The sequence below is a fragment of the Cryptotermes secundus genome, unplaced genomic scaffold, assembly GCF_002891405.2.
Source record: "Cryptotermes secundus unplaced genomic scaffold, Csec_1.0 scaffold564, whole genome shotgun sequence".
Lineage (NCBI taxonomy): Eukaryota > Metazoa > Arthropoda > Insecta > Blattodea > Kalotermitidae > Cryptotermes > Cryptotermes secundus.
In genome coordinates this window covers 81,201-102,196 of record NW_019733842.1, presented here as the reverse complement: position 1 = coordinate 102,196, position 20,996 = coordinate 81,201, and the positions used below count along the sequence as shown (strand labels likewise).

Below are 20,996 nucleotides of genomic sequence, written 5' to 3'. Positions count from 1 at the left end.
AATAATCTTTACAGACATTCTTGCAGTCAGATCGAAAAGGAAAATGGTCGCCGCTTAAGATTAACTGTTTATTATATGTTTTATTTGAACTTCACTTTGAAATATGTGGCATCTGTTGTGATCTTTTAGCCTAGCCTTCGATTAAGGGATAATTATTTGTTGTGAGCACTAATTAACGAAGTTTCGAACCTCATATTTGAATGTTCTTCTTAGAAATTTCCCCGTACGTAGATAAATTGGAACGTAATAATCAGCTATCCGTTCCTAGGGAAGCTGTCGGCTTCGAAGTGTGTCCAATCCTTTTGAAACTTAAGCACCTCAGTCCTCACAAACAATCCGTGGAACACGGGAAGGATTGGAATATTAAGAAATTGAAATCGGAAAGAGGAGTATAGCTTTCCTTGGACTTCCAGCAGGAAATCAGTATTCAGTAGAATGTGGGCAAGTCTGGTAATGCTGAAATTGATACATTTGTTTGCAGATATTTCCTATGCGAGTTACTGTAGAATAATTGCCTATTCAGACGATCTGTAGTAGCGAGAAACTGCGCCTGAGATGCTTTCTATACAGGATGTGTCATTTATTTTGAAACAAATTGCATTTGCGATTTTGTTCCCAATATGAGCTTCATATTAAGGATGAGATAAAGTTTCTCCTACCCAATGCATTTTCTATTGATCTCGCTGCAACATCCTAAGTCCATGTAGTTCGATGCAATCAGATGACCAGTCATTTGTTAGCAACGCTTGAAAATGCTACTGATTTCCATGCTAGACGTGTAGAAGATACCCATAATTTCCGTAATGACATGTCATTTCAACAGAGTTTTCTCGTGGCGCTATTTTTCATATGTAATATTATTGACTGCTCAAGTATTTTGATTTAAACCGGCCCATGCATACGCTCCTGAGTCAGATATTATTTTAGACGCATTTCTAAGTGTGTCTGACGAAAATATCTTCACGAATATATCACTTACGAAATTGACTCATGATCCGGGATTTTTCCTTTTTAAACATTGCAGGATTCTTCAAATTAAAGTCGTTCTTCTTTATGTGAAGTTTTTCGTTCTAAGCGCGATTACGAAAATAAATATTGATCATATTTCATATTTATTTGAGTCCTCGTTACTTTCGAGATGTATCAGTACTAAATCTGCGAAGCACATTTACAGATAGGGTGAAATTGTCCATGTCATTAAGTAGCTATGACTATGATATGAAGACATATGGGTAAATCTAGGTGTAGCTTGTCCGAAGAGAATACTGGAACACTAACATCAAAGCACCGTGAGTGTTTTTTTCTCAGATCTTCTCGACTCCTAGCGCATGTTCGTTTCATCAGTTCCCATAAGCATCTCATGAGATGAGCCAGCTTTGGAGCAAAGAGAAAATAGGGCTCTAAATTGAGACGTGCTTTTCTCCCTAAAAGCAATAGGCACGCTATCCACATTTTGAAGGTCTTGTCTTTTCGTTAAGATAAAAAAAAGTCATAATATAAGGCAAGTATTAGTTACGAAAGCTAGTCTCTTATCCTTTAGGTACCAGGGGTAAAGCGAGTGGAGCATGAAGCTGACCTCCAACTAGTGCCAAGGTCAGTGACACCTGAATATATATATCCACTCACCCCATATGTCTTCATGGCATAGTGCTTAATTAGTTAAACACCGAGACAGCTTTACCTGTCTTTACCTTACGAAATTTCAGCCCTTCATTAGTACATGTACTCATAATGTGTTTTATAAATCTGTTTACTGCTTTTTATTTTAGCATGTCTGTGCTGAACTTTACACAGTAATTATTCTTTTGAGATTCTGGACAGGAGTAGTAGCTTTCCTACTAATTTTCCTGTGTAAATTGAAAGGTTTCCCATGGTTTCATTGTTCAATTTAGAGAAACGAACACTCAGCAACTCAGTCCTTCCTGGGACATCACAGAAAAAACATAAAATGGTAGTCTTCATGTACGAGTATAGTGATCATAGAAACGTACCGAAGTTCCATTACGGACGTCAGAATTCAGTGACATGAATTTGGCTCATCATGATCACAAACCCTCCTTACATGAGCCGCTTTATTTTAGTTATACGTAATTACGATTGTGAGTGCTACGATCATAAGCTTCGCCATATTAATATACTTATATTTCCCTCGTATATCGACGCTAATATACAGTAAGGTCCCCATATTGAACTGTTCGAAATGTCTACTCCTACCTTTGGACTTAAAGCTGGAATGAAAAGCGTTCTCGAGTTGGACGCTAATGCAGCTGATGGCAGTAAAATCGAATGAAACGCAGAATGAAAAATAAAAGAGTGGGAGGTCTATTTCAGCAACGAAGACAAATGTCTATAATCATGTAACACAGGTGACCATTAATATGTCCCGTGCCAGTTAGGCAGACTGCTTTCACCGAGCAACAAAACCTACGTGACGTTCAGAGACACCTCTTAAAGAGAATTTGGGACGGAAGACAGGGCCTCAATTGTTCTTTCCATGCTCCCTGTGGTCTTGTAACTCGAAGATCGTCTACAACTCGGACATTTCAGTGATATGTTTTGATAAATATGATTCGAAAGTCTCATGCTCGATTGCTGCTTCACGGGTACCCGTGGTGTCCGTATCCTCCAAAGTCGTTTCCTCCAAAGTCGTTTCCTCCAAAATCACTTCCTCCGAAGTCGTCGAAGCTATGAGGATCGTAATGGCCGTGGTGATCGTCGTGATGGGCGTGCTCTACGTGAATAATTTTCTTCTGGTGATGCACTTCGTTGATAAGATGTGGCACATGCACTCGGATGTGTACACTGCAAATAAAAGGATACAAATAACTCACATCAAACTCGTAAAGTATTTTATTATCACACAGGGCGCCACAAATGGCACTGCAGTTAGGCACAACACTATCTGCGTTAGGTTCTGAAGGGTTCTCACGTTGGTGTATAACACAAAATTACTGGGCATTTGGATTTTGCCCATCGCCCGGTATTCTACAGAATAGAAAAGACGACGTTTCGGAAATTGTATCTGTTTCCGTCCTCAGATGAAGGCCGGAGAAGACACCTACTGTGTTGGAACCATTAGGAAGAGCTAATCTCAATCACTGAACCAGTTAACTTTTTCTAAGAAACCTGAGTAAATATCTTCCCCTTTTCATCTGGGGACGGTAAGTTTCTGAAACGTCGTGTTTTCTATTCTCTAGAATTCCGGACGATTGGAAAATAAAACCCCCCTGAAATTCTGAGTTTCTCTGTTGTATCTGAGCTAGAAAGTTTTGCTACCTCCTCTTCGTATTACATGTATTGCACAGATGCTTTTTCAGCGGCGCAATTTTGTATAACTGTGTGTAAAGTTTCATAACTTGCTTGTCTTGTACACCCCCGCCAGCCATGAACAGCCATGATAGCTACTCAGAATTGCTGAGGATTTGGACTTTTTCCATCGTCTGGTATTCTAGAAACTAGAAAACACGACGTTTCGGAAACTGGATTTGTTTCCGAAGAATGCCGATTTCTGGAATGTGATGCAGTGTAGATATTGTGTAAACCGACGTTTTTGGAGGAACGTATCGCCCGTTTCTTCACCTGCTAGTGCTGGTTCCTCCCTCGCGGAATTTTATACCCTGAAGATGGAGGTGATACCGTCCTCCGAAACGTCGGTTTACATAATATCTACACGGCGTCACATCCCAGTAGATGGCATTCTTCTTAGTCACCTTCTTGAAAAACTCAAACCTTAAATTGGTCTGTTTCCTTCCTCAGATGAGTTATAAGAAACACAACAGAGTAGGTGCCTTCCCCTTCACCTACGGACGGAAACAGACCCAGTTTTTCGAAATGTCGTGTTTTCTAATCTCTAGAATACCGAACGATGGGAAAGTTAAAAGAAAATCTTAGTGTTATACACCATCGTCCGAACCCTTTAGGACCTACATGACAGCTACTGCTGATGGGTTCTTGTGTCTATGGCAATGCACATTCGCCTTCTATAAAAGGCGGCTAATTTCTTGGGTATCTGAGCAACTGTTAGGTTTTCAACAAGTACTCTTCTCCGTACAGTTAGAATATGTAGCATTTAATACAATAAAAGTATTCCTGTAACAGGCGTGGAGGCCCATAGGGTTGTGAGAGGTTGAGGATTCCATATCTTCTCGACAATCGGCTCACAGATGGCGGTAAGGTTACCAGACTTACACGCCGGCCGCCCTTTACCGCCCAGGAAGATTCCTGGTACTTATTTTGTTAGAGGCTGAGTCGACCCCAGAGCCGTAGTGCGGTTGGAAATATTATGTAAATTGGAAAAAGAATCCACCTCATTGGGACTCGAAAGCGCGACCTTCCGGCTTGTATCATAGGTAGCAGCGAACGGTAGTAGGATTTGAATGATGAAGTAAGATGATTTTGGAAAGGAGAAGCAGGTTTGTGATGCTGCCCTGGTGATTGTCTGGAAGGTCTGAAAATCAGCAAAAATCTCCAGAAAGTTGATCTCTGGGCTGAGACACTGGCCTGGCGCATGCCCAGAGAAGATCCATGAATTCCCTTTTGACCTTCGGTGTATGACATTTACCTATGTTACTTGTGCGTAGTGTAAAGTTTTGCTGAATTATGCACCGTCAATACATGCATATACACATTCACATATACCCTATATGCTTATAAGTAAGCATCTCATACGCCTTAGGCCCTGGAGCATCCTGTTGCACTGCGTAGCCTATTCTAAATTAGCACTCACACATGTCACAGGGGCAGTGAGAATTGCGTGTGCTCATTTAGAATTCAGGATACTGTTTACATGCAAACGCTTATCAGGTGCCACATCATTGCATACAGCAATGCTTTACGTTAACAGTATTTCATACTGATGCTGAGAATATAATAAAGATATGTTCTGTATGGGCGTGAAACTAAAGGGAGGAACATAGACTGAGGGTGTTTGAGAACGGGATGTTGAGGAGAATATTTGGACCGAAGAGGGATGAAATGACAGGAGGTTGTAGAAAACTGCCTAATGAGGAGCTTCATAACTTGTATTCTTCGACAAATATAACTAGAGTGTTCAAATCAAGGAGGATGAGATGGGCAGGACATGTAACATGAATGGGGACAAGAGGAATGCATATAGGATATCGGTTGGAAAGCCAGAAGGAAACAAACCACTGGAAAGACCAAGGTGTAGGTGGGTGGACAATATTAAAATGGGTCTTAGAGAGATAGAATGGGATGGTGTGAAAAGGATTGATCTGGCTCAAGATATGGACCAGTGGAGGGCTCTTGTGAACATGGTAATGAAACTTCTGGTTCCATAAAATGCAGGGAAGTTCTTGAGTAGCTGCAGAATTGGCAGCTCCTCAAGAATGAATGATTATAATGAAGATCTTCTCCAAAACGGGAGATGTTCCGTTCATTTCCACATTTTTGCGAATATATACCATCTGAAATGAGATGAATAAGCCAGTCGCTAAAATAACTCGCTAAAACCTTAAGGACTTTGATCCAGCATCCCCTTGAAGCAGCATTTTCTTCGACGCTATATCCAGAAAAGTTCCGTGTCTTGTATGCAGTGGATCCTAGGGAAAATGGCTGCAGAATACTGCTGACAACTTATCTTTATTTAGGCCAAGGTCTGTAACATGCGAAGGCCTTCTCCCACTACAAAATACACTTTCGTATCTCGATGCTTAGGCAGAGAACATGTGCAAATTGGGTTGTGCGAACTTATTTCTGGTTTTGGATTCGACTACTGAGGGTCCGTAACAGCCAAAATGATAATTGGGAGTAAGCTAGAGTTGTCCATGTGCTTAACTATGCAAAGACTCTGCCATGAAAACATATGGGGAGTGGAAATATAGCTCCGACCTCCTTGACCTCTACCTTACATGGAGGTGAGTGGTCAGCTTCACGCCTCGGGCACTTTACCCCTGCGAGAAATAGCTCGCAGTACCCACTGGATAGGAGGTTTGGTAGACCCCAGAGCCGGTCTGCACGATTTGGAGAAGAGAAAATTCTTGACTCTACCGGGACTCGAACTCCGACCCCTCGACCGTCCAGCCCGTAGCCAGTCTCTATACCGGCTGAGCTATCCTAGCTCGCAACGACTGACAGTAAATCTATATAAATTAATAATGAATTGGCAAATTTCAAAATAAAATTTCTCGCTTCGGACAATAAGAATTTGACTGCCTCCGTGCAGGTGTGCTCCGATTTTAGAGCAAATCGAATTTAAGAAGAAAATATTATAATTTCTTCAGTAGGCCGGCTGCATTTTGATTCCCCAGACATTTCAGTGCAGAATAATCGATTGTATGCATATTTATGTATCGATGGCTCGATGTTTATTCCTGCTAGGTCTGCGAGTTTTGAACTCTGGTATTTCAGACACATAGCTCTTGTATTGTGACAGGTAACATGCATTCATCCTCACTTTCCGGCCATCACCTCTCTAACGACTTTTGCTGTCGTAACTGTCAGCACGGAAAAGCCCGGACAGAGACAAATAGCGTAAGCACTTGACGAATGAAAGCTCTTCGCAGTCGGTCAACATTTTCGCCTTAAGTGCCGATAATAAGCATATAAAAGAAGGTCATTTGCAGTAGTATATTCAGGAATGTCAAAGTTATGCAGGGCTACACGTCAAAATACGACAACGCAATTGAACTAGAGATCGGTTCGCGTAGGTCAAGAAATGGAAATGTTAACGAGGAAGCGTATCTGTAAGATTTGAGGTTCTCACGGTGGTGACTATGAAGACTGCTTTCTTCAGGAATCATTTATATTGCAGGTTATCTACTTCCAAACAAAGTCGTTTCTTGCTAAACATAAATACTACAAGTTGTCCCTGTGCTTAACTAATTAATCTCCACGCCATGAAGGCGTATGGGGGAGTGGATATACGTATAGGTCCACCTTTCTTGACCTCGGCACTAGTTGGTGGTGAGTGGTCAGTTTCACGCCCCGGCCGCTTTACTCCCGGGGAAGGCGCCTACGGTACCTATTTGATAGAAGGTTGGGTGAACCCCAGAGCCGGTATGGACGAAGTGGAGAAGAGAAGATTTTTGACCATACAGAGACTCGAACTCCGACTCCTCAGTCGTCCAGCCCGTAGCCAGTCGCTATACGGACTACGCTATCCCGGCTCCTCACGTCCAGCCCGTAGCCAGTCGCTATACTGACTGCGCTATCCCGGCTCCTCACGTCCAGCCCGTAGCCAGTCGCTATACCGACTACGCTATCCCGGCTCCTCACGTCCAGCCCGTAGCCAGTCGCTATACTGACTGCGCTATCCCGGCTCCTCACGTCCAGCCCGTAGCCAGTCGCTATACTGACTGCGCTATCCCGGCTCCTCACGTCCAGCCCGTAGCCAGTCGCTATACTGACTGCGCTATCCCGGCTCCTCACGTCCAGCCCGTAGCCAGTCGCTATACTGACTGCGCTATCCCGGCTCCTCACGTCCAGCCCGTAGCCAGTCGCTATACTGACTGCGCTATCCCGGCTCCTCACGTCCAGCCCGTAGCCAGTCGCTATACTGACTGCGCTATCCCGGCTCCTCACGTCCAGCCCGTAGCCAGTCGCTATACTGACTGCGCTATCCCGGCTCCTCACGTCCAGCCCGTAGCCAGTCGCTATACCGACTGCGCTATCCCGGCTCCTCACGTCCAGCCCGTAGCCAGTCGCTATACTGACTGCGCTATCCCGGCTCCTAAATAGTAAAACGTACAACGCATAATGGAATCATTTAGACGAAAGAGTAAGCAAAAATAACTGCGGTTTTACTCTTGCAATAACACCGTTGCTGTTCCACGGAAAATTACGAGGACTGTCCTATTGATTAAGGAGCTGTATGAGGATTCTCTTTAGTTGAGTCCGCATATGGCGTTAAGAAGGCAACTTTTTGCTATAGAAGTAATGACGTCGGCCATGAATGACTAAGTTCTTAACAGTTTTGGCTGATAAGTTAAAATTCTCGTGTAGCTCATATGCGAACCGCGACGGTGTATTGTGGTGTGTGGATTTTGAAGTCATATCTAAGTACAATAAATTTATGTTTACTACAAAGTCTTCAAATTTCACGATAACATTGCAATTTCTTTTCGCATAATACTGCCGACATTCTAACAATGGAAAAAGTATACTGAAACAAAAGACTACTCATGTATGACTTACTATGAAGGCTTCCTTTTATGCATCATAGCAAAGTATGATAAATATACACAGAGTAATTGCACAATTTTCAAACGTCTGATAACAAAACTTTTAACGTTTTCCAGTTATCGCAGTTACATTGGCTTTAAAATCAATGGCCTTGAACATGTGTCCGTGCTTCGATTCACTAACAGTTCCACTCAGTAGAAAACGTTTCCAAACGAAATGAGTTAGTTCAGATTCACGTAATTCATTTAGACCTAATGCCATAATAGACGAGTCTCGCCTTTTGTACTGCGACCTGATTCTGCAGCGCAGTAGTTGCAAGCGGAATAAAAAGAAAACTCCATGGCCTGTAGTCCGCAAGCGAACTATACTGACCGAGCGACCCCCGCTTGTCGGTGAAGTTATTGCCAACTTTTTGAGGATAGAAGGTGTCACGTGGTCAGTGTAAGAGGTCTACAAGGTCGTTAATTTCGATTTTCTAGACCGATTTTCAAATAGGTGCTCAATTATCCTCATGAGGCTGAATGGACTCCGTTCCAGACCCACTATTTCTCAGAAAATCTGGTAGCGCCGGGAATCGAACCCGGAACCTCTGGATATGTAGCCAGGAACTCTGATCACTAGACCTTCTGCTCTCTTTCTTCATGAAGTAGGTGAAACAGTTGACAAGATAAGGGCTTGCATCTCGCACGATTGCATAAGCCTTGCTTGCAGTCAACGCCGTAGCCCTTAATTAACAATGGAATAGTCATGTAGGTCACATATAATTCATTAGCCGTAATATTTTAACTCTGGAGCAACATCCTCTCTGTAGTTCCACTCTTATGGAGAAGAATCTTATCTGCGACGTTTCGTTCTTACCCTACTTTCCTTACTCTGAAACAAGAAGCTCTGGGAAGAACTAACCGCCTACTTTCCTGAAATGCGCGTTCAAAAATTCTTCTAATTATGCGTGTGTGTTCATTTCCTCTGTGACATGTCTACCTAGCCATTGCCTAATAGCGGTAAGAGGATACACACATAAACACGCAGGCTAATGGGCGGAACTCAGGTGCCATGACACTCAGGAGATACACAGACACACAGACAGCACGGTGATCGCATAAGCCTGCTTTTATTTTTTCAAAATAAAAAAAAGTAGGCCAAAAATAAAAGTAAGGTTATGAGATCGCCACACTCTCTGCGTGTCTGTACACCCTGCCCCCATCAACTTCTGAATGCCCAATCTTGACGAGGTCTGACAATAAAAGTCGGGAACTCGCTATTTTTTTATATAAAAATTGTTTATTAAGAGTTTGTACCATCTGGACAATCAACCAAGTTCACTATTGCGAAGTACCGAAAAGGCTGCGTGATAAAGTTAGACGGAAACGACACGAACTTTTTGCCAACAAATCATGGGTCTTTCACCACAAAAAATGCACCTGCTCATACGGCACTGGCTGTGAGGGAGTGTTTAGCTAGTAAAAAATGACTGTGCTGGAACACCCTCCTATTCACCGGATCTAGCCCCCAGTGACTTTCTTCTATTCTCGAAGATAAAGGAAATACTGAAAGGGAGGCATTTTGATGGCATTGATGACATCAGGAGTAATACGACGGCAGCTCTGAAGGCTATTCCACAAAACCAGTTCCAAAATTGTTTTGGAGGGTGGCATCGGTGCATAGCTTCCCCAGGGGAGCACTTTGAAGGCCACCACAGTGGTATTCAGCAATGAGGTATGTAGCAGTTTTACCGCGATGAGTTCGTGAACTTTATTGTCAGAACACATATTAAACGTGGTATGTATATCATTGCACCTGAGCCCATCTCAATGGCGTATTTCAAAAACACCTTCCGTCAGACTGCTTGTCTATGTATCCCCTTACTTTTGCTAGGCAATGTCTAGGTAAACACGTTCCCATGGTAAAAGAAATACACTCAACAATAGAAGATTTATTGGACGTGTCATTTTCTGTGCGGTCCTTGTCGTATAAAAGGAAAGTAGGAGATTTTTTCTCCCCAGAATTTTTTTATTATGTAGAATCGTGGATATTTTTTTCAGCTGTAGGATTTGAGTTTCTCTCAGCAGTGGTTATCTTCGGGATATAGAACTATGTAGTCCAGCCGGTGTCTTGCTTGGCGTATTCTTCGATCTTGAATGTGGGGACAACATGTTCCTCCGAAACGTCAGTTGACTCACAACGGACTACATGACGTTATATCCCAGAATACAGAATCAATATTCTGAAAGTTAAGAAACTTCGAAGGCATAAAGCAGAACACAGATATTGATATGACTGTGAAAGAAATTCCAACCCTGCATGAATGTAAGTCGTAACCTTGCAAATGTCATGAAACATTATAGTATTCATGCTACAGACTGTGCTGCACATGTGCAGGAGAAACGGTCAAGGCTAACCTGTCAATTCTTTTCTAAATAAATCTTAAATAAATTTGAATCTTATTGTAAGGCTCAGAATTTCGGATGTCTCAGTAAATAATTTTCCCCCAGTGCGGAAAAATAATGTAGTGTTTTCCGCTTATCTACATCTCTGAATAATTTCCTTACATCACTTTCACAGAGTACAACTTAACTGACTCCATGAAATAAAGTGTTTCTTTCAGTGGGTGACAGTCGCTGACTCAAGAAATGCCCCGCTTTCAATGCAAGAGGAAGATTCCAAAACTTGTTCCCTCTGTGCCCCATCTCGATACGTGCATTCAGATGCCTGTTAACTTCTGGTGTTTCGGCTACTGTTTTAAATGCAATGGCGTGCAATTTACACTTCAACTTATCACAGACACTTTAAGATAAATGACATTTTACTTATTTTAAAAGGATATATGCCGATTCAACTTTTATTTTTCTAGCCTTCAAGGTCATTATTTAGAAGAAAACGTGAACTCAGTTAACTGATACTTTTATGTGCATGCATTTTTATGTATAACACCTCATTAAGCAAAATTTATTTTCTTTCAATTTCGAAATAATCAGCTTCAGTTCAATGTATATTTTGAGCAAGGTAATCCGAAAGTTGAGCGATTCAGGACAGACCAACTGATTTTCCTCCCCACGGTTAATTTGAACTATTTCCTTGCTCCCTATTTCAGGATGTGGGATTTGTCCACCGGCCCTACATTTTGCTGGAAAGCAGTTTCGTCCCATACCTGACTGGTTCCCACAGCCGGCCTTCAAAAATGAATACAATGGGATTACAAGTACTGAATCTTCATAAATACGAGTATATAGGCTGGGAATGGGATGCAACCAGAACAGCCTGTGCTAATGGCGCTAATCTATCGGTCTGCCTGGTATATTCAGTACATTTCTGTGAGAACTGTAATAAACAAAACAAATCTTTCATTCTCTTCTAATATATGCAGCTTCAATTTTCAATAACAAGCCTAAAGATACGATTTCATATGAACTTTATTACATAAACAGACTTTCTCAGATTAAACTTAGTAAAATTTGCATATATAGTTAACTAATTTCCCGTATACTTGTTTAAGATGTATTTTAATGTTGCCCTCCCACGTATGTTAAATCACCCAATGGGTTCTCACTTTTAGGTTTTCCAACTTACAACTGTGTCCGTTTCTCGTCGCTCACATACGTGCTACTTGCCATGCCCATCTCATTTTAAACACGACGTGCATGAAACATGGAGTTCTTTAAGAGTACATGAAGCAGCCTCTCTCACTAATGTGGAACCTCCGTCCCACATTACTCCCCCCCCCACAGGCTGAGCATTAACCTCGATATGAGGAAGTACGTCAAGAAAGAAAACAAAGGAATTCCTCAGAAAGCATTTACTTCAAAACGTTTGTTCCCTCTCCTACAAATGGCGTTTCTTTCTGTAAAGAAAAACAAATGCTATGCTCCCTTCTTTGAAGTACCAGGTTCCAATATTTTGAACGGTACAGCATATTAAAAAACTCAGTTGATTTGACTTTTGCGTCAAATTAAGTGTGTTTTATGTTCTGACATAACCTTTGGCTACGTCAAATTAGTTATCTTTTGGCTCATTTTGAACTTATTATGAAAATTGAAATGTAATGCGTTTAGAAGTGTAATCTGACCTTGATATAGACCAAAGATGGTGTTTGTGCTTCAAAAAGCATACTCGGCGTGAAGAATTCACTTTAACTTCAGTAACAGAAGCGGCAGAAGCCGAGGTCTGTTGCGATACAAACTCGCAAGAATGGATACTCAGCGCGTTAGTACCATGTGAGTTATTGTTACAAATGTTATTTTTAAATAACGTCGAATTGTATTGATTACGCGTCCGATATCATTACTATCAAAACACTGGTATTACTTAGCTACTTTGTGGAATCCTGAATGCAGGAAACTCCATTTCGAACCTCTAATTGCAATAAATGCGCTTTCACACGATGATGAATGGAGAAGGAAAGTTTTTGAATGCCGTACATGACGTCGTGGCCCAATATTAATATTATTATTAATAATAATATTATAACTTAAATTTCTTTCAGTTTTACAAACAAAAAGAGAACGCTATGGCCTGTAGTCCGCAAGAAAACAATACCGACCGAGCGACCTTCACTTGTCGGCGAAGTTAATGCTAACTTTTGCGGACAGAGGGTGTCGCGTGGCCAGCGCAACGGATCCCCACGGCCGTTTATCTCGGTTATCTAGACCGGAGCCGCTATTTCCTTGACAAAGCTCCTCAATTATCCTCACGAGGCTGAGCGGACCCCGTTCCAGACCCACTGCTTCTCAAAAAATCTTGTACTGCCGGGAATCTAACAAGAGACCTCTGGATATGTAGCCAGGAACTCTGACCACTAGACCACAGAGGCAGTTCTTTCAGTTTTAAAATGATATAAAAAAATTATTATTCTTTTGTGTTTGCTAGCTTGTATTCTTTCTTTCTCCGTTCATGCTTATAGTTAACCTATGGGCACCTTAGAAAACAAAGATTTTAATTCAAGAATTCAATTGAATTATAAAGAAGTAAACGTATGGAGCAGATATCTTCTTGAGAAGCTAATAGTGATTGAGCTCGCCAAGAAACACTTTGTATTTATGGTACACGAAAATTTATTACGTATTCACGAGAGAACGCCAATGGAATTTATAGCCCTGTCATCTGTTTTAATTTGTTTACAATAATAACATTCAGTTTGTGTCTGCTGAGGACATAACTTCTTTCCAAGAAAACTAGAAAATTCTGTCTGCACAAAAATTTCAATAATATTTTAAAGGAACAATCAATAGAAAAGTAATGCAGTTTCAGTGATCCAGAACACGCAGATGGGCACTGCATTTGCTTACTTTCCTAATGGAGAAACATTTACAGGTCTGCGAGCAGAGAAGTACTTACTGTTCGTGACCACCAAATGATGCCTCGCTGGTCATCACAGCTGTTATGAGAAGAGCACAGGTCAGCTGAAACGAAGAATATACAAACAGGTAAAGCTTGTTCTTAGTGAAGTTAAGTGGGGATGTCTGTTTTCTCTAACGGTGACAGGATGAAGGCAGCCCGCCTTGCTTCTTGGAGCATACTAATTTCAGTCGAATTTTCGAATTTATGAAGACGCTTATAATTCAGTGTACAGTGCTTTTCTTTTTTCCATACACTCTGTTCTTCATTGTTCTGCTTACTATTCCTGTTTTGGGACATCAATGCCCTTGTAACTTCCCTCTAAGGGACAACGGCCCCGATATCGACACGGAAATATTCGTTTCCCCGTGAATATCTTTATATCTAGAGACCACCCTATATAAATAAAATTAAGATATATCTTCATGAAGGGAGAAAAAGGGCGGCGCCATAGCTCAAACGGTTAGTCGCTGGCTCCCACCGCATCCCGGGTGTAGTCAAGTGGGATTTATGGTGGACAAAGTGGCGCTGGGGCGGGTTTTCTCCGAGTACTTTGGTTTCCTCTGCCAATCTTCATTCCCCCCAATTCTCCATCATCATAATCAGGAGCAGGAAGTGAGACTTCAAGAAACCCCACTGAGATTCTTTAGAAATTGAGAATTTGACTTACATCGTCAAGACACTTTGAGAATTCGAGAAGTGACAGTTTCTACCAGCCGTAAGTCAAAAGTGGGAGTGCCAGGAGATCATTAGCGACCCCTCATAAGTTGCATCGCTGTCAATTTCGCCGTTTGGTTTTTAGGGCGAAAGTCCCTTAAAAATAGTCTGTCATTGGCCGGAACAAAAATTAAACCAACTCCCCTTATTTGAATCAGCCTATCAGGGAAATTAGGGGAAGAGAAGATTAGGCAGATAGAAATCAGTGAGGACCTCTAATTCAGAAGAGAGGTCAGTTTAAGAGTTTAGTCGTCTATCAACTTTTGAACTTGGCGGAGGCAAACCCCGCATCACTCGCGCAAAAAGATAATTCTATGAAATCCAAAATTTTCGCTCTCATAAGGACTCATAGTGAGATATAGTTTTTTTTATTGCTAGTGTGGTGGGACTAAGTCCCTTGTACTGCGGGCACTTCTGGCCTATTGTACCAGCCCCAGATGATAGGTGAGGGTGATTGTGGAGCAATTGGTGGAATGAAGATTGACAAGCGAAACCGAAGCACTCGGAGAAAACCTGCCCCAGCGCCACTTTGTTCACTACAAATCTCACTTGATCAGACCCGGGAGCGAACCCGGGCCGCCGCGGTGGGAAGCCAGCGACCAACCGCTTGAGCTATGGCGCGGCCGAGATATAGCTTAATCAACAAGAGCGCGGTACCAAGGAATTTGGCGAGCTGATCAAGTACATTTTTGTGGAGTTGCAACACCCGCGGCTAGTTAGCCGAAACTAAATCAGGTTGTAAGAATTTACGAAGCCAAGTGTCGTTAGTAAGTAAGCTATCCTTCGCAGCTCGAAACATACCCGCTAAGTGTGTAGTCAGTCACGTGACGAGAGTATCAAATCTAATGGCAGTGATGAAAGTTGTCTCATGTTAATAGCGGGAACAGCAATAAAGTGTTGTGGTGTAAAGTGCATTGCGTTGCTTAGACGTGTTTCACCCTCACTTGTCCGAGCCTGACCCGTATTCGACCTGAAGAAAGACTCGTCTCCACTAGCCAGTCAAACCCACCGTCAGCTTCCACGTGCCCACTCCTTGTCCACTTACTCTAGCTGCTTGCTGGCGCCCATATTATCGGGTCCAATCCTGAAATCCAACCACTAAGAATCTCAACTGAAGGAAGAAACGGTGGAGCCGGGTCAAGCCGAAACCAGCCACGACATAGCAATTTCAGCAGCGGCAACACCAGGTAGGGCAGAGTCAAAGTGGTCTTTGGAGGAGAGGGGCCGATCGCCATTTAATACCACTCCCTACACTACTATCCAGACGGAAAGATATTTTGCACCTGAGACATTGGCAAACCCGATCTTGAAGCTACGTAAGTGAAGGCGTCTTTCTTACAAGAAGAGTTATTGAATTTTCGTATCTGCCACAAAGTACATTTCACATTCAGGAAAAATGTCATTCTCTAAGCTAAAAATAACTAAGGTAATGTGGGGCCACAGGTATGGTAAAGTAGTTTTCCGCGTGAAAATGTTTACGTAATTATATGCTCATTAACCTTGGAAACAAAACTGAAACTAGTCGTTACACTAAGTTACTTATTTTTATTTTATGACAGTGCTAAATGAGGGTGATACTATTTGTAAATTATTTCAAATTTGCTCCAGATTTTCCCTCATATAACTCATGTACACATTGCACGTACATAACATTGGGTATCCATGTGCTGCCTCAGGAGTCCGAGGTTGTTCTGTGGCACTAGCTACACGATCACGTATTTTGTTTAGGATTGTGAATGTAAGATTTTATGTTTAAAAATCAATAATTTAGAAGCTATCCAAATTTACTAGTAAAATCCCTTTACTTTCATTATCTCCCCATAATTGAAAGATACTGTGGCGTGCCACCTAAAACCCAGAATATCTTAGTCACAACGGGAGTCCATTGTTGGACAACGACTCGGTATCCACTGTTCTGTATCGTTGTCGAGGTGACAGTGAAACTGGTTCACGCGACAACGCATTCACAACAGACGTTGCAACTCAAGTGAAAAACCAGAACTAGTGAAGTTCCCGCGGCAACGAATACACTAGCTAACGGCGGATAGAACACGTGAAACGGAACCCTTGAAGAATGCGTTTTCTAGGCAGTCCGACTTTAGAATATAAGAGAGCAAACAGGACAGAGGCGAACGGAGCAGAGCTGAGAGCAGAAGAAACCAGCTCGGCTAGGAACCAGAAGACGACAGACTAGCCAGGCGGCATCGTGTTTGAGACATGATTTCTGAGTGACTGTAATTGCAATTGTAAACGGCTTACCCAATAAACAGCTTCGTCTAGTCCAGAAACCATTATTTTCCTGTCGCGTTACCAGGATACGTGACAAACTGGTATCAGAAGTGGGATTATCGTGACAATACTATTCCCAGTAACGTACGTGTTCCTTCCAGAACACACTGAATAGATTTGTTTCCACAGCCAAAGCGAAATAGAGTGCTGAAAGGGCAGTTCCTTCACGAAGTGGCAGTTGTCCGCACATTCCGGTAAATGTAGCTCATTCGGCTTGTAACCGACGGCCGACTCACTAACCATCTAACTAACTTCAAGCAAGGCCGCGCCATAGCTCAAGCGGTTAGTCGCTGGCTTCCCGGGTTCGATCCCGGCTCTAGTCAAGTGGGATTTGTGGTGGACAAAGTGGCGCCGGGGCAGGTTTTCTCCTAGTACTTCGGTTTCCCTTGCCAATCTTCATTCCACCAATTGATCCACAATCACCCTCNCCAGCGACTAACCGCATGAGCTGTGGCGCGGCCATTAAAAGAGACTTAGTCCCACCCCACTAACAATAAGAAAAAAGATCAGGTCATATGGGATTTGTGGTGGATAAAGTGGCGCTAGGGAAGGTTTTCTCTGAGTACTTCAGTTTCCCCTGCCGCTCTTCATACTACCAGTTGCTCCACCACCTACATCATCTATCATTTGGGGTTCATCAGTGGCTCTACAGCCCTTTCATTGGGCCCTGGCCTCTTCTTCAGTCTCGTAAACTTTTTACACAGACGGTAGGACTCCTTGGACGAGTTATCAGCCTGTCGCAAGGTCGCTACCTACACACAGGACAACACAAACACAATATAAACATACACACATATCCATGCTTTGAGTGGGATTGGAACCCACGACAGTTTATGCCTTCGACCGCGCGGCCACTGTGATCGGATAATGCCTATATACACTTTATATTTTGAGTCTGTCCTGCAGTCTGCTGATTTGCCAGGTACTGGTCTTAAAATGTGTGTACTTCAAGTGATGCAGTCACTTGTAGGCTTTCAGGTGTTGGAGTACTCGTAAGAGTGACCGCCCTACTTTTCTCTACGCAGATGTTTTGCGTGCGTCTCCTTCATTTTCGTCTGGAAGATGTGAATCTGATTTCGTTTAACTAAACCAACTTCACGGAGCCCAAGACAGGTCCCTTGTCACCACGGCACGGCGCGTCCTCAGATTGCGGACAGACGAGACGGCCTCCATGTAAGGAGGGAAGCTACGAATATATTGAATAAGCAGTCGCGGGCAGCCGACAAAGGGTTGCTCACCAGCCTTGGGGTTGGACGTGGAGCTAACAACTACTCACCGTAAGAGAAAAAGCTTGTTACGAAATATTTGATTTTGTTTACAAATGAAAAACGTGTTCAGTTAATTGCAAGTTATTGGAGCTCTCGTTAGAGTCGTAATGGCCGAGTTGTGTTTTTGTATTACCGAGAATTCATAAAATGTTCTCGGTAAAAGATAAGCCAATCGCACAATTTATTTTCAATAACTGACACTGTTAATTATCCTTAATATATTAGCTGATTAATAACAATACACGTGTAAATATTTGAGTAAACAGATAATTAATTAAAAATAAGCAAACTAACAATAAGACCTATTGCTACATACGGGGCAGAAACATGGCCTTGACAGTAACAGGAGAGAATACACTGAGAATGTTCGAGAGAAAAATAACACGCAAAATATACGGACCAGTGATGGAAAATAATATAAATGGAGGATAAGATACAATGAAGGGGTAAACACATTACTGAAAGGAGAAGATGCAGTAAGATTATCAAGTCACAAAGTATAAGAGTGTTGGGACATGTGGAAAGAATGGAAGATAATGCAAAGCCAAAGAGAGTGTTAAAAGGAAGGCCCAGGATGAGATGGCCAGACGATGTTGACAGCGGCCTGAAGAAGATGAAGGCGAAAGGATGCAAAGAGAAGATGAGGAACAGAGAGCAGTGGAGACCGGCTGTAGTGGAGAACAAAGCTCACCAAGAGCTGTAGCGCCGAGTAGTAGGTGGGGCAAGTAACTTAATAAACACCAGTACTAGGACAGCACAATTTTAAGCAGTAGTCTCTAACCTCCAAAGTCATTTCTTAATAATTTTCGCTGGAATATTTTTAACGCAACAGATCCTGGTTTTACGCTACACACTGACCGCTTTAACAGACCTAGGACACAAAAATCCTATTGAAAGCAGCTTTAGTAAGCTGACTGTGGGATCTGAACTTTGTACTGTCTGTCTGGAAACCATCTGCAAAAGTCGAACAACGTTTGTCAATTATTCATTCAGTCATTGACATAAGCAGGTAATAAACGAGGCACGACAAAACACAGCAAAGCAGTTCTACGTTGTAGTTTAAAGTGCTTTCCGAAATGGTCGAGTTTCTAAATTATTTCTGTGCACGTGTTCTCCTGTAATCTATTCCAACAACGATAGACTAAAAAGAAACTCCATAAGCAAACGTAAACTCATAAACCCGCAAACTTGTTTACAGTTTTACTCTACGGTAATTGAGTCAAGAATCGTCATGTAAGATTTTATCTGCTTGCTCATTATTCAAGATTATGCGTTTGGAATTGCTGCGTTTTTGGTCTCTGCCCATCGTCCTGTAGTCTAAAAAACATTTAAAAACACAAATCTTCGGAAATCGGATCGGTTTCCTTCCTCAGGAGAGGAGACACTTATTTACTCAAGAACACAGCGTTTCAGAAACGGTTCCAGTTTCCCAAACATTATGAACTTTAGTACTTTTTAAAATGCAGGACGACGAATAATATCCCCAAAAACCCAATTCCGAACGTTATACACCACCGTCAGAGGCCCTTTAGGATCTACTGGTATCTGCTTATAGGGTATAATGCTTATGTAAGCTGAGTTTCTGTTTACTCTGCATGAATCAGCAGAACAAGAAACACGTAACTCATTAATAAAGTCACTTCAATATATCAAAATATCAATCTTCGCAAAAAATAAGCCTGCTTCTAGATCTGGTTACGAAATAAATAAACCCATCCTTCATTCCGCAAAGTTTTCGTGTCCTAATTCACTACTTGGTCTTCAAATTGTTCACGTTTCATGACATTAACTGGCTAACTAGTGAATGTACTTCAGTCATAAGAAATATGAACATATGCAAATAAATATATAGATAAACAAACATCACTGACCGTGATTCCGGATGCCATGTTTTCCGACAGATCGTTTCTGGTGCCGTGTTAGGTATGGATGTAGTCTCAAAACTGGGTACCGGTTCTCTACGTGGACTTCTTATATACCGAGAGAAAATGCAGTGGTATAGGATTCAAGTTCTACTCTGACCATTTTAGTCAAGTGGAAGGAGAAATGTGGGGTACTTGCACACATAATTCTAATCAGACCTTGACATTGTATTCTTCCTTCTTGATGATAACTAGAGATGGATGTAAACTGTAGGACGGAAGAGGGGAAATGTTCGTGCTTACAGATCCACCCAAACATGTTGTGCTTGCCTCCTTCTCTTTTTGTTTGTTACCACATTCGGGCGTTTCGCACACTCCACTCGCTTTCTGAATTTGGGGAACATGTTTACGTGTGTGTTCGTGCAATAAGTTGTCCATTCACAATACAAGTGTGTACTGCTCTGAGTAAAAAGCAAGTCGCGTATTTCAATAAAACAAGAAAGTAGGAGCATGTGGTTTGTGAATCACATGCCATTTTACCACCGCGGACCCAAAATGTATCGCTCACGCATGTTAAGTAGTAGTTTTTAAGTTAGTAAACGTGGTTTGTTTTAGTGCATTTTCACAACATGTCATTCTAAAATTACTGTAAATTTTAATCGTCCATTTAATTTCTCAAGTGTCCACCTTTTTGGGAACTTTTTTTTATATTAATTTTCAACAGTTCCAAGTGTTTTAAGTAGTTGAAGCCCTTAAATGAATGAAAACATCACAAGAAATGTAATTCTAATTACATAGATATTGTGACATGACACCTGAAAGGCGGAATATTTGAGCCAGAGGAGACAGCTGTTGCTAGGCAATAGCTCGATAAACACGTGTCTATGGCAACGGATAAGCATGCAACAATAGCGAAGCTTTTGGAAACGGCGTTTTCTGTGCTTTCCCTGTCAAGGCCGTATAACGCGGCATACAGATGCTTTGCAAGGAGTATGGCCGTATGGACATGAGGGTGAAGAGGCTCGGCCACAAAACTGATTGGTTGTTCTAAAGTAAATCTAATTCTCACTAAGATTAGCCAGTCACGGCTAGGAGCTGCTGTCATGAGGAATTACGAGACAGCCATCATCGGTAAGAATACGAGTACGGAGGCTGAGGAATCTGAATTATTGTGACCCGTTACCAGGCAACGACTGGTGAAACCTGGGAAGACTTTATGTGTGCTGCAGTACAGTGATTTCTAGGGTGTGTAGATCCGTGAAACTGTTACCGTTAACTGCATTCACAAGTTATAATTGTTCAATAAATCCAGTTTGAATCCAAACCCCATGTCTAATCACCAACACATGATAATATGTTTAGAAATTACTATAAGCAAAAATAAAAA

At 42.0% G+C, this 20,996-nt stretch overlaps 1 protein-coding gene across 2 annotated transcripts; it reads right to left on the bottom strand.

Moving 5' to 3' along the window:
* Nucleotides 1-2,009: 2,009 nt before the first annotated feature.
* On the bottom strand, nucleotides 2,010-19,693 carry LOC111868251. Of its 2 annotated transcripts, none has more exons than XM_023858729.2 (3): nucleotides 19,619-19,693; nucleotides 13,474-13,538; nucleotides 2,010-2,802 (listed from the first exon to the last, which is right to left on the bottom strand). In XM_023858729.2, the coding sequence occupies exons 1-3, from the start codon at nucleotides 19,634-19,636 to the stop codon at nucleotides 2,598-2,600; spliced, it is 288 nt and encodes a 95-aa protein (XP_023714497.1). In that variant the 5' UTR covers nucleotides 19,637-19,693; the 3' UTR covers nucleotides 2,010-2,597. The 2 variants fall into 2 exon arrangements, with proteins under 2 accessions (XP_023714497.1, XP_033608869.1); XM_033752978.1 differs by lacking the exon at nucleotides 19,619-19,693 and adding an exon at nucleotides 16,450-16,507.
* Between the last annotated feature and the right edge of the window lie 1,303 nt (nucleotides 19,694-20,996).

What these genes read in the sequence shown, in the direction of transcription:
- LOC111868251 (XM_033752978.1), bottom strand. Translation starts at nt 16,482, where the DNA reads ATGGTTTCTGGACTAGACGAAGCTGTTTATTGG. An exon ending in TAGACGAAGCTGTTTATTGG is followed by an intron (nt 13,539 to 16,449) that starts GTAAGCCGTTTA and finishes TCTTCGTTTCAG; the next exon opens with CTGACCTGTGCTCTTCTCAT. An exon ending in TCATTTGGTGGTCACGAACA is followed by an intron (nt 2,803 to 13,473) that starts GTAAGTACTTCT and finishes TTTTATTTGCAG; the next exon opens with TGTACACATCCGAGTGCATG.